Source organism: Asterias amurensis, chromosome 19 (assembly GCF_032118995.1).
Source record: "Asterias amurensis chromosome 19, ASM3211899v1".
In the NCBI taxonomy this organism is placed as follows: Eukaryota; Metazoa; Echinodermata; class Asteroidea; order Forcipulatida; family Asteriidae; genus Asterias; species Asterias amurensis.
The window spans coordinates 7,735,716-7,748,267 of NC_092666.1; the positions used below are offsets into that span (position 1 = coordinate 7,735,716).

General features: G+C 34.3%; 1 protein-coding gene across 3 annotated transcripts in view; it reads left to right on the forward strand.

Moving 5' to 3' along the window:
- LOC139951235 (uncharacterized) overlaps positions 1-12,328 on the forward strand; it is a 90,446-nt gene extending 78,118 nt beyond the window's left edge. For all 3 annotated transcript variants that reach the window (XM_071950011.1, XM_071950012.1, XM_071950013.1), the window contains exons 23-26: positions 401-469; positions 1,749-2,061; positions 3,482-3,537; positions 3,780-12,328. In XM_071950011.1, the coding sequence (XP_071806112.1) occupies positions 401-469; positions 1,749-2,061; positions 3,482-3,537; positions 3,780-4,127 (786 nt within the window). In that variant the 3' untranslated portion in view covers positions 4,128-12,328. The remainder of the gene's footprint in view (positions 1-400; positions 470-1,748; positions 2,062-3,481; positions 3,538-3,779) is intronic.
- The last annotated feature ends 224 nt before the right edge of the window (positions 12,329-12,552 follow it).

Below are 12,552 nucleotides of genomic sequence, written 5' to 3' on the forward strand. Positions count from 1 at the left end.
TGCAAAAATAAACGCCTACATTTTTTTAATGAAATAACCACCAAACGGTGACCATCCGCCACTTGCTAGGGCAAATAAAGCATTGAACCATGTAAGGCTGCAAATTGGCTGAAGAATTTGGGAGATGAAGCATTTTATAAAAATAACGTTAATTAAATTACCACTACATGACCATTGGCAGCATTTTGTGAACATTCTTTAATAGAGAGATATACATTTTTAATAAGATGTTAAAAGTTGCATCAGGGATTAAAGTACTGTTTGTTTGGTACGTCTTCTCGTCCTGAAATGTAACAGTCCAGATTTTACAGTGTGGTTAATTGTGTCCGTAATGTGTTAAGATGTGTTGAAAGAATTAAATTGATATGTTTGGAACATTCTTTTTTTTTGCACTTGACAGCGTGCTTCATGCCATACTGATGGGAGTGGAGATAATACTATGCCTAGTAAACCAATGACTGAAGTCACTGTGAGTATAACGGTCTTACCATCAATTTGATAGGTATATCAAAGGTGTTTTGTATTCATACAACAGCCCAAACCTCTTGGTATTGTTAAAATGTTAAGGTTTAAAGAGAATTTTCCTAATTTTCTCATAAAGGTTTATCTTAAAATAGTTTGTTTAAAGGCACTGGACACTACTAGTAATTACTCAAAATAATTGTTTTTGAGACAGGTAATTTTCCACTCAGATACTTGAATTTGATTTTGAGACCTCAGAATTAGATTTTGAGGTGCCAAAATCAAGGTGCATCTGAAAGACACACAAGTTCATGGGACAATGGTGTTTTTCCCAGTTATTATCTTGCAACTTTGACTACCAATGAGCTCTAATTTTCACAGGTTTGTTATTTTGTGCATTAAGTAAGAAGACTAGTCTTTGACAATTACCAAAGGTGTCCATCAATGTCTTTTAATTTTAAATGTAAGTTTTGATTAAGTGCCATGTGTTATCAAAACAGAACAGCTATTTGTTTATGCATGATCTCTACTGCACCAATCCTTCAAAATAAACCAATATGAGTTTATGTATGATCCCTCTGACCCAATCCTTCAAAATCAACCAATATGAGTTAATGTAGGATCCCTACGAGTTAATGTAGGATCCCTACTGACCCAATCCTTCAAAATCAACCAATATGAGTTTATGTAGGATCCCTACTGACCCAATCCTTCAAAATCAACCAATATGAGTTAATGTAGGATCCCTACTGACCCAATCCTTCAAAATCAACCAATATGAGTTAATGTAGGATCCCTACTGCCTTACTCCTCTAAAATCAATCAACATGAGTTTATGTACACTCTAAGAAAAACAACCTGTTGTTGCAATTATTTTACTCTTTGTGTTGTTCAAAAAGGAAAATGGTCGTTTGAAGGGTTTAAAATAAACCGATATGCTATGCATCCAAACCTACAAGCGTTTGCTTGTAACGTAATGGGCCATTGCCTTCATACACTTTCAGTTTCTGTAAAATCAACTTGATGTTTGTATGGATTTAAATATTGTTGATTGTTAATTGTTTGTTGTTGATGAGTTTTTGTAAATTTACGACCTACAAAAACCATTTATTAAAGTCTCTTGGTTGTATGGGCAAATAAGAGGAGCCGATGAAGTGCAGATGTTTTCAGGAATTTAAGATACAGCCTTTTCTCAAGTGTGTTGCTATTCATCCCTCTACCTCAAAATAAAAATGAAACGTGTATAATATTTTTATTCATTCATTTATTGTTTGTCTGCTATTAAGAATGCCATTTCAAGTGTAATCAGAAGAAGACCGTGCGAGGAGGTGAGGATGTTTGGTGGCTTATCAGACCAGAAAGTGAATGATCTTTGTGAGTTTCTTGACAATCAAGCTGCTGGTGACCGTGGTTTGCCTCTTCTGGATTATCTCTCTGGTAATGGATACATACTTCCCAATACACCTAAAAAGGAAGTCCTATCAAGGTACTTTAGCCTGTGTTTAAAGCACAACATTGCTGACCAGGACGCTGTTCAATATCTAAACCTGGTCTTCAATGAACTCAATTACACAAGAGCAGCAGAGATAATAGAACCAGGTATGTTCTTATGCTTAAAAATTCTTATATTCTAGGCATAGAATCAGGAACACTTTCTCAAATCTATAAAATTTTAAGATGGATTGAAAAATATTACTTCAATCATCATTTCAGTTTTCACATCGGTGTCTTTTTTTATATGAGTTTGGCCCATACATTTTTGGCCATGACTTATTACACATTTCTTCTTCTACATATCACATGACTTTTTACACATTCCTACTTCTACCTATCACATGTTGGTGCCCTTCCTTTCCCATGTACCAATATTGTCAAGAGTCATGGCGTTACATGCTGCCACACAATGCGATACCCGGTCCAGTGCCTCTTGTTTTGTGAGATCTTTACTCTAGCCGACCTGTCTATTTCAACTTGTGTTCCAAAGCACTACAATAGCTAACATAAAGATTGACCGTTTTAAAAAATAAATAAAAAAAGCATATCACTGTCTTTCTAACAATTATATTTTTGAGCACACTTCTCTAATATAAGTGAACTCAATAATATCTTCCTATTAACAATGGTTATGTAAAATTAATTTGTGTCGTGTTGAATATTTTCAAATTCTTGTAATCTTTTAACCTTCTTTAAAGTCACCTGGAAGTGGTATTTTTTCAAAATAAAGCTTTTGTCACTAATATATGTGTTTTGATGAGTGGAATGTGAATAAACAGTTAACTAAGGTTTTAAAAAATCAGTTCTTATGTTATTTACAAATTTAAGAGTAGACCCTGACCCGAGAGGGCGCTGTTCGTGACGTCAATTGAGGCAGACTTTGCCTGTAATGCGTAGAGTAAACACAATTACAGGTGTATTGCTGCTGAATGAAGAAAAACACTTTTTGAAATGTACCAACTCACGACTTGGACGTACATGTACTTTGCACGTGTGTTTACTATACGCATTGCAGGCAAGTCTGCCTCGATTAACGTCACAAAAGGGGTAGGCGGAGTCAGCCCCCCAAACAACTTTATATATTTTTTCAACGTGACAAACAATTACTGAAAAAATTGTTTTATTGTTCGTAAGCATATACTCTTATGTTTGAAAAAAAAATTATATTTCCAGGTGACTTTAATGCCAAATTGCACTGCCGCAAAAAAAGTTGAAAAGTTTTAATTTTATTATTTGAGGCAATGGACACCAGTTAACACGCAGAAAAAGACATTTTAAACTTAAAATTAACAATTGGGGGAAGGGAGATAACTTTCCTAGGAAGGAGGAAATTATTTCTTCCCTAAACCTAAGTATAACATGTTAGTATTAAAAGTTCAGATAGCTTGAGACAACTTTAAAGAGACTTCACAAAGTGGTCAACAAGTCTCACATATTTAAAAGTTTAGAACATAAATTGTATTTATATAAAAGTGAAATCGTAATTGTCTTTCTTAAACTCATGATTCAATCTTCGTTTAATCAGGTGGTGAAAGAACAGATGCTGAATCAATCTTGCAGTTTCTTGACAATGAGTCACTGGTAACGTATGATTCAATTACTCAGTAATTAAACAAACATTAACATGTGTTATCGTTGATTTTGGGGGTTGAACAAAGAATTGTCTAGAGAGGGATTTGAACCAACGACCTCCAGATTAACGTGCCAGCGCTCTACCAACTGAGCTATCTAGCCCTATATTGGCGCTGTCCCTATTTTGTCAATATCTTTGTTATAAGTGTTATTGTTATAATGGAATTTTAATTGTATGTATTTACTTTCAGACGAAAGGAGATGCTGAGATATGTCTTAGAGATTTAGCTAAAAAGCTAGGTCCAGAGTGGGAAGACTTAGCAACCTATTTAGGCATCATAAATAGTGAACTTACTGCAGTGAGGAGTGAGTGTGCTGGGAGAGTCAACGGCCAGATATTCTGCATGCTAGTCATATGGATGCAGAGATTTGGTCCATTTGGAGAGGCGGCTTTCAACACTTTGTCATCAAACTTGGGGAGGGTAGAAAGGAATGATCTGGTTGAGTTGTTGAAGGGAAAGGTAGCAAGCATATTGTTCTTTAACAGACAAACAACAGACAATTGTTCAAAAAAGGTAAACAAAGGTTCCAGCTCTTGAGTGTTTGTGGTCATGTGTCTTTGTCACTGCTGATGCACGTGGAGTAATGCAAAAAAACCTGCTCCTACCAATTTAAGAAAAAAGGAACAAATAAAAGCTGTGTTGTTACTATTTTTTAACTAAAAAAACACTACTCCTATTGTTCCATTTTGAGGCTGATTGGAAGGGATCAGGTTCATATCAGATTCAAATGGAAACATCTTTTACAAAGTTAAGTTTTTCTTGCATGATGTCAGCAATATAAATCACCTAACCCTTCCCTCTCAATCTGTGTTATAAAGACACTGGACACTTTTGTTCAAGACTAGTCTTCTCACTTGGTGTATCTCAGCATATGCACAAAATAACAAACCTGTATCATCGTAGTTGCGAGATAATAGCGAGAGAAAAAACGCCCTGGTCATTCGAAGTTGTGTGCTTTCAGATGCTTGATTTTGAGACCTCAAAATCAAATTCTGAGGTCTCAAAATCAAATTCAAATATTTTAGTGGAAACTTCTGCTCTCTCAAAAACCACGTTACTTCAGAGGGAGCCATTTCTCACAATGTTTGTAAACAGCTCTTCGTTGCTTGTTACCAGTTAAGTTTTTATGCTAACAATTATTTTGAGTAATTACCAATAGTGTCCAGTGCCTTTAAACGGATTGGCAGTGTGAGGAGCTGGTATTTACTGCATGGTAATGACTGGGTTGGTGGCTGGTTGCTGTCAGTCAAAAGGTGAGGCTCATTAACATCTGTCAGCCACCAGCCATGGTATGATTATAAAAAATAACTAAAACAGCTCAACAGGGCCCAATTTCATAGAGCTGCTAAGCATGAAATTTCTTCCCCGATTAAAACAGGATTATCAGCCAAATTTCCATTTGTTGCATAGTGATTGTTACTGGTGTTCAGCTTTTGTTTGCTTATCCTGAAAATCACATGGAAATTTGGTTGGTAAACCTGTTTTTATCAAGGAAGAAATGTTATGCTTAGCAAATTTTTGTGCTTGGCAGCTCTATGAAATTGGGCCCAGCTCTCTTCTTGAATGTACTTAAACTCTTAAAACAATCAACAATAATACCCCTCTTGTTATCAATCGTAGATTTAATACTCAGTACCAAAAGAGTGGTAAAAGACATGGTGCACCTTTCACACTATTCTTATTACATTGTTACATACCATTAAAGTAAGCAGCTTTTTTAGTTCATGAGAAAATGAACAAAGAAAACGTTTGGTGCAATATGATGCATTCCTGTTTGAGATGTAATGGTTATAAAACAGCACCCAGCTGTCAAGTTGTTTATAAAGACATGTATTTTTATCTGTAAACCCCTACAACTGTTATGATAGCTAAATATTATAAGTTATCCCCCAAGCGGGAGTGGCATACGGAAAAATATACTGCTGAATGACTAGCAAAGTGTTTACGGATTAAAGGAGCGTCACTAATTCTTAAAATTGCTTAGGTACGCCATTTTGTTAAACAAAGAGTTGGCCGTAATAAATTTAAGTATTTTTTATGACAAGCGTCACACGTGCATAGCACAAAGTTTTAAATTAGAATGTTTTTTTTTCGCGATGAACAGCATGTACACGCACAAAGTTTAGAAAGTAATTTTTGCACTGTCTGTATGCGGAGCGTGATGCATTGACACTCACAATACGCAGTGTGCAATAAAAAAAAACTGGGCATAGGTTATTATACACATAATGAATGTTTATGAGTGCAATGGTGCGAATATGTTCATGAGTTGAAAGATGGAATGTTCTATTCAACGAGGCGGAGCCGAGTTGAATGGAACATTCCAGCTTTCAACGAATGAACATATTCGCACCATTGCACAAATGAAAAACATTAATTATTTGTTTTATATAACATCCAAGTAGATCTTTGTCATTTTGATTGAAAGATACAACTTTCAAAACAAACAAAGCGTAGGCCTACAATCTTTAATTGTAGAAGCCGAATGCTAGTAATTTTACATAATATGCCTTGCAGTAACACTGCTGCGTTACCAAAGACACGCGCACGCAGTGATGTTTTTTTTACTCAGCTTTTTCGTTCCATCCGAAAAGTACCATTGCACGCTGGCAGCGTGCAATGGTACTTTTCGGATGGAACGAAAAAGCACGGTGAGTGACTCAGCGTGCAATGGTACTTTTATTTGCTATCACGTGACGGACAATCCTCCAATCAACTGGCAAGGATCTGCTTGGGTGTTATATAAAGGTTTTGATATAACCTCCAGTTCGAGCATTTCTTTGGTGGATTAGCACGTAATGGATGATAAATCTTTATAGCATCGTAGCAATTAATCAATGATGTTGTAATATAATAAAGATGGATTAGAGTTTGTAATTGTTGCCTGATTGTTGCAAGTAGACATCAGAAACATCTATGTCTTATTCCTCAGAGTAGTGCTATGTTATATTGGATGTTAGTCAGTCCTCTTTTGGACTGTGTCCTTGCTCTATATGACCAACTTCAGCAAATTATGTACATTCAAATAATTTATGTCCACTCGGTACTTACACATTGAGAGATATTTTTGTTTACCCTTTAAGGGTGATTTAGAGGAGGATTTTGTAATTATTTACACCTCTCTGGTTTCTTATTGGTTTATAATCAGCTCAAATGTACATTTTACTGTCCTTATCAAATAAATCATGATAATAAACTTATAAACATTCCAACTTGATAGTTTTCCTCGGACAACATGCCTTTCATAAAATTGTGCCTTTTATGTAAAAAAAATTTATGCAAACAATCTTATTCATGAATTGTTATTAGTGTAGCTAGTCTGTTAGAAAAACTGTGAGAAGTTATTGTAATAGTTGTATGCATTATTTCAAACATTAACGCATTTGCAGGCCTAGCCTATTGTAGATAGTTTGGAAAACTTTGGAAAACAAAATAAGATTTTTAGTCTTGATGATAATCATAATTTTTGTTTAGTCTTGTGGGATGTGGTAACTTCCAAAGTATACAATTAAATCAAGCCTGTGTGTAGCGTAGTTTGATATAAACCCGGTTTAATTCATAAAATATTAACTGGACTGAAATTAACACCTGATGGTGTTTGTACAGAAAGTTAAGCATTATGATTACTATGTATTTTAGGACAAAAATACAAAAATGAAAACAACACAAAATTAAGTATAGTTTGGATCAATGTCTCACTCTCCAAGAATGCAGAGTTTCACAAATCCCCCATACTATAGGGGAGCCCTTAGTAAGGGCTTATAAGAATCATCCTCCCTGTGACATCACACTGGACTGAATCCAAACCAAACAACGAAGAATACCGCAGTAATTGGCACTCCTGGTTAATTTTAATCTTGAATCAGCTTGAATTTGTTCTTGACAATTTGAACTTGAATATGGCTTCTAAAGCAAAGTGCCTTCAATTAAATTGTACCATGTATACATCGTATGCTAGAAATATTACTCATCAATGTTTATCGGTAGCTAGTCTCTATACTTACGTGAATTATAACTATACATTTTAAGCTTTATATTTGTATGTATTGGTTTAAACATTAATCCATTTACAGGCTTAGCCTATACAGCTGTAGATTGAAAGCTATGATATACAAAATAAGATAAATTTTTAGTGTTGATAATAATCATGTTAGCCTTTTGGGATAAGGTATCTTTCAAAGAATACAATTAAATTAAGCCTGTGTATAGCGTAGTTTGATGTAAACCTGGTGTATTATTAAATATCAACTGGACTGAAGTTAACATCTGTTGGTTTTTGTACAGAAAGTAAAACAAGTTCGTTATGATTACTATGTATTTAAGGACAATTAATACAAAAACGAAAATCGTGAAAAATAAAATAATGTTTGGATGTGTCTCAGTTTGCAAAAAACGCAGTTTCACAAGACGCCGATGGCATATAGGAATCATACCTCTTTGTGACATCACACTACGAACTCGATCCAAAACGGACAATGGAGAAAACAACTATAAAATTACAACAGTCTGTGTTGTGAGGTGTTATTTTAGTTGTCTTTATACCTTTTGGACTGTAATATGTTTTGTGGTCCACTTGGACTAGAGCGAACAAATAAATATTGAATTGCTATTTGTTTTCTTCTATATTATGATTAATGTTTGTATCTATTAGTTCCTGCTAGATTGTTTGCTGTGTTTGCTTACTTTCAAGACTGATACACAAAAGTGAATTGGACGTCAAAACCTTTTGATACACATATAGGCCTACAACTAGAGGGCATGTTAATTTGTAGGTAGCATCTTTGTCTTGACAATTTGAACTCTTCCTGCAAAAACAGGTGCATTTTATGAATTTGTGCCATGATACGATGTTGTGTAAAAATTACTTTCTGAAGTACTATCCATTTAAGTTGTATGTGTTGGTTTAAGCATTCACAATCTTGTGTGTATATTACAGTCGTAGGTTGAAAACTATGAAACACTAATTAAGATTTCTAATGTTAATTTAGGCCTAATTATGTGATATCTTCCAAATGTAAGCATACTCTCTTAATGTAAAAGAGTGAACATTTCACTCTCTTGCCCGAGAGGCGTCAGTTTCGCGCTCTTTTGAGTGTGAAAGTCACTCTAAATCTAGTTGAAAGTACCCGTCTTTCACTCCAAAAAGAGTTGTCTGCCATATGGCTCTTTGCAAGAGTGGTATGGCGGACAAAATGAGTGGTTTTCATTTCACTCTTTTACAGTAAGAGAGTATATAACTAAATTGAGTCTTTGTGTAGCATAGTTTGATACAAAACAATTGTAAACATTTATTATCAACTAGAATGAAATTAACAATAATATGAACCAACAAACCAAGAGTTTCACAAGAAGCCCATAAAAGCCTGGATCAAACCTCTCTGTAATATCAGACTATGGATTCAATGGTAAATGCCTATAGTGACTAAGTGACTGCTAAAAACCATAGGGCATGGTGGATGTTTCAATTTAAGATAGCATCAGAGATGATTCTGTTGTTTTAAGTTTTCCTTTAAAGTCTATAAACAAGTACATACTATATACCTTTTTGACTGTAATATGTTTTGTGTTCCACTGGAACTAGAGCGAAAAAAACAAATATTGAATTGCTATTTGTTTTCTTCTATATTATGATTAATGTTTGTATCTATTAATTCCTGCTAGATTGTTTGCTGTGTTTGCTTACTTTCAAGACTGATACACAAAAGTGAATTGGACGTCAAAACCTTTTGATACACATATAGGCCTACAACTAGAGGGCATGTTAATTTGTAGGTAGCATCTTTGTCTTGACAATTTGAACTCTTCCTGCAAAAACAAGTGCATTTTATGAATTTGTGCCATGATTAGATGTTGTGTAAAAATTACTTTCTGAAGTACTATCCATTTAAGTTGTATGTGTTGGTTTAAGCATTCACAATCTTGTGTGTATATTACAGTCGTAGGTTGAAAACTATGAAATACTAATTAAGATTTCTAGTGTTAATGTTAATTTCAGCCTTATTATGTGATATCTTCCAAATGTAAGCATATTCTCTTAATGTAAAAGAGTGATAATTTCACTCTCTTGCCCGAGTGGCGTCAGTTTCGCTCTTTTGAGTGTGAAAGTCACTCTAAATCTAGTTGAAAGTACCCGTCTTTCACTCCAAAAAGAGTTGTCTGCCATATGGCTCTTTGCAAGAGTGGTATGGCGGACAAAATGAGTGGTTTTCATTTCACTCTTTTACAGTAAGAGAGTATATAACTAAATTGAGTCTTTGTGTAGCATAGTTTGATACAAAACAATTGTAAACATTTATTATCAACTAGAATGAAATTAACAATAATATGAACCAACAAACCAAGAGTTTCACAAGAAGCCCATAAAAGCCTGGATCAAACCTCTCTGTAATATCAGACTATGGATTCAATGGTAAATGCCTATAGTGACTAAGTGACTGCTAAAAACCATAGGGCATGGTGGATGTTTCAATTTAAGATAGCATCAGAGATGATTCTGTTGTTTTAAGTTTTCCTTTAAAGTCTATAAACAAGTACATACTATATACCTTTTTGACTGTAATATGTTTTGTGTTCCACTGGAACTAGAGCGAAAAAAACAAATATTGAATTGCTATTTGTTTTCTTCTATATTATGATTAATGTTTGTATCTATTAATTCCTGCTAGATTGTTTGCTGTGTTTGCTTACTTTCAAGACTGATACACAAAAGTGAATTGGACGTCAAAACCTTTTGATACACATATAGGCCTACAACTAGAGGGCATGTTAATTTGTAGGTAGCATCTTTGTCTTGACAATTTGAACTCTTCCTGCAAAAACAAGTGCATTTTATGAATTTGTGCCATGATTAGATGTTGTGTAAAAATTACTTTCTGAAGTACTATCCATTTAAGTTGTATGTGTTGGTTTAAGCATTCACAATCTTGTGTGTATATTACAGTCGTAGGTTGAAAACTATGAAATACTAATTAAGATTTCTAGTGTTAATGTTAATTTCAGCCTTATTATGTGATATCTTCCAAATGTAAGCATATTCTCTTAATGTAAAAGAGTGATAATTTCACTCTCTTGCCCGAGTGGCGTCAGTTTCGCTCTTTTGAGTGTGAAAGTCACTCTAAATCAAGTTGAAAGTACCCGTCTTTCACTCCAAAAAGAGTTATCTGCCATATGACTCTTTGCAAGAGTGGTATGGCGGACAAAATGAGTGGTTTTCATTTCACTCTTTTACAGTAAGAGAGTATATAACTAAATTGAGTCTTTGTGTAGCAAAGTTTGATACAAAACAAGTGTAAACATTTATTATCAACTAGAATGAAATTAACAATAATATGAACCAAAAACCAAGAGTTTCACAAGAAGCCCATAAAAGCCTGGATCAAACCTCTCTGTAATATCAGACTATGGATTCAATGGTAAATGCCTATAGTGACTAAGTGACTGCTAAAAACCATAGGGCATGGTGAATGTTTCAATTTAAGATAGCATCAGAGTTGATTCTGTTGTTTTAAGTTTTCTTTTAAAGTCTATAAACAAGTATATACTATATATATAGTATGTACTTGTTTATAGACTTTAAAAGAAAACTTAAAACAACAGAATCATCTCTGATGCTATCTTTAATTGAAACAATCACCATGCCCTGTGCCCAACACATACAGGTATATATACCTTTTGGACTGTAATATGTTTTGTGTTCCACTGGAACTAGAGCGAAAAAAACAAATATTGAATTGTTTTTTGTTTTCTTCTATATTATGATTAATGTTTGTATCTATTAATTCCTGCTATATAGCAAACTAGTTGTTTGCTGTGTGTTGCTTACTTTCAAGATTGATACACAAAAGTGAATTGGACTTCAATATTTACAACAATTATTATACAATTAGATGGCATGTTTACATGTAGCATCAAGTTAACAAATTTTGAGATTCCAACGGTGTAAGGCCGTATCCGAATTGGCGGCTACGGCTACGGCTGGATCGCCATGTCGTCGTGCATTGAAGTATAGGACGCCCTTAGCAACACCCCTGGCAACGGCTGTAGCCGTAGCCACCAATTCGGATAGACCAAGACCCAGCCAAGACCAGAAAACAAACATGCTTTGTTGTAAAAATTATTGGCATTTTCTCCTCTGTAAATTTGATTTGTGAACAATGTTGGCTTTGTCTTGACAATTTGAACTTTTTTTCCTGCAAAAACAAGTGCATTTCATGAATTTGTGCCATGATTAGAATTAGATGTTGTGTAAAAATTACTTTCTGGAGTACTATACACTTAAGTTGTATGTGTTGGTTTAAAGGCAGTGGACACTATTGGTAATTACTCAAAATAATTATTAACATAAAACCTTTCTTGGGGACGAATAATGGGGAGAGGTTGATGGTATAAAACATTGTGAGAAACGGCTCCCTCTGAAGTGCCATAGTTTTCAAGAAGGAAGTAGTTTTCCACGAATTTGATTTCGAGACCTCAGATTTAGAACTTGAGGTCTCGAAATCAACCATCTAAACGCCGAAAGGGTCCAATGGCTTTAAGAAGGCCCAAAGTGTTACTGTTAGATCCCTATTAACAAATAATAGTTTCCAGAAGTACCTGTTCCCCAAATACTGTAAGTTATATAAAAATGACCACTTAATTTAATAATTATTAAGTTACTTTCCACATTGCAAGTAATTTTGTGTTGATACATGTGCAGAATAACTTTCAACAATAAAACAAAATAAATAAATAAAAATAAACTGGTTGTCAAAGATTCTTATGTCATTAACAAATAGATTGCTTTCTGAACTTTGTGTGTGATCAAATGATTGCAGGGGAATAAAACGCTAAAGGACATTGATCTAATTATAACCCCTAAGGCCAAGTAAAACCAATAACATGTTGCTCGTCCGAATTTTTTGAAAAAGTTGGTGAGGGAGGTCCTTGTTATTTGTTATTTTCATTTTTTTTGTTATTTTTTTCA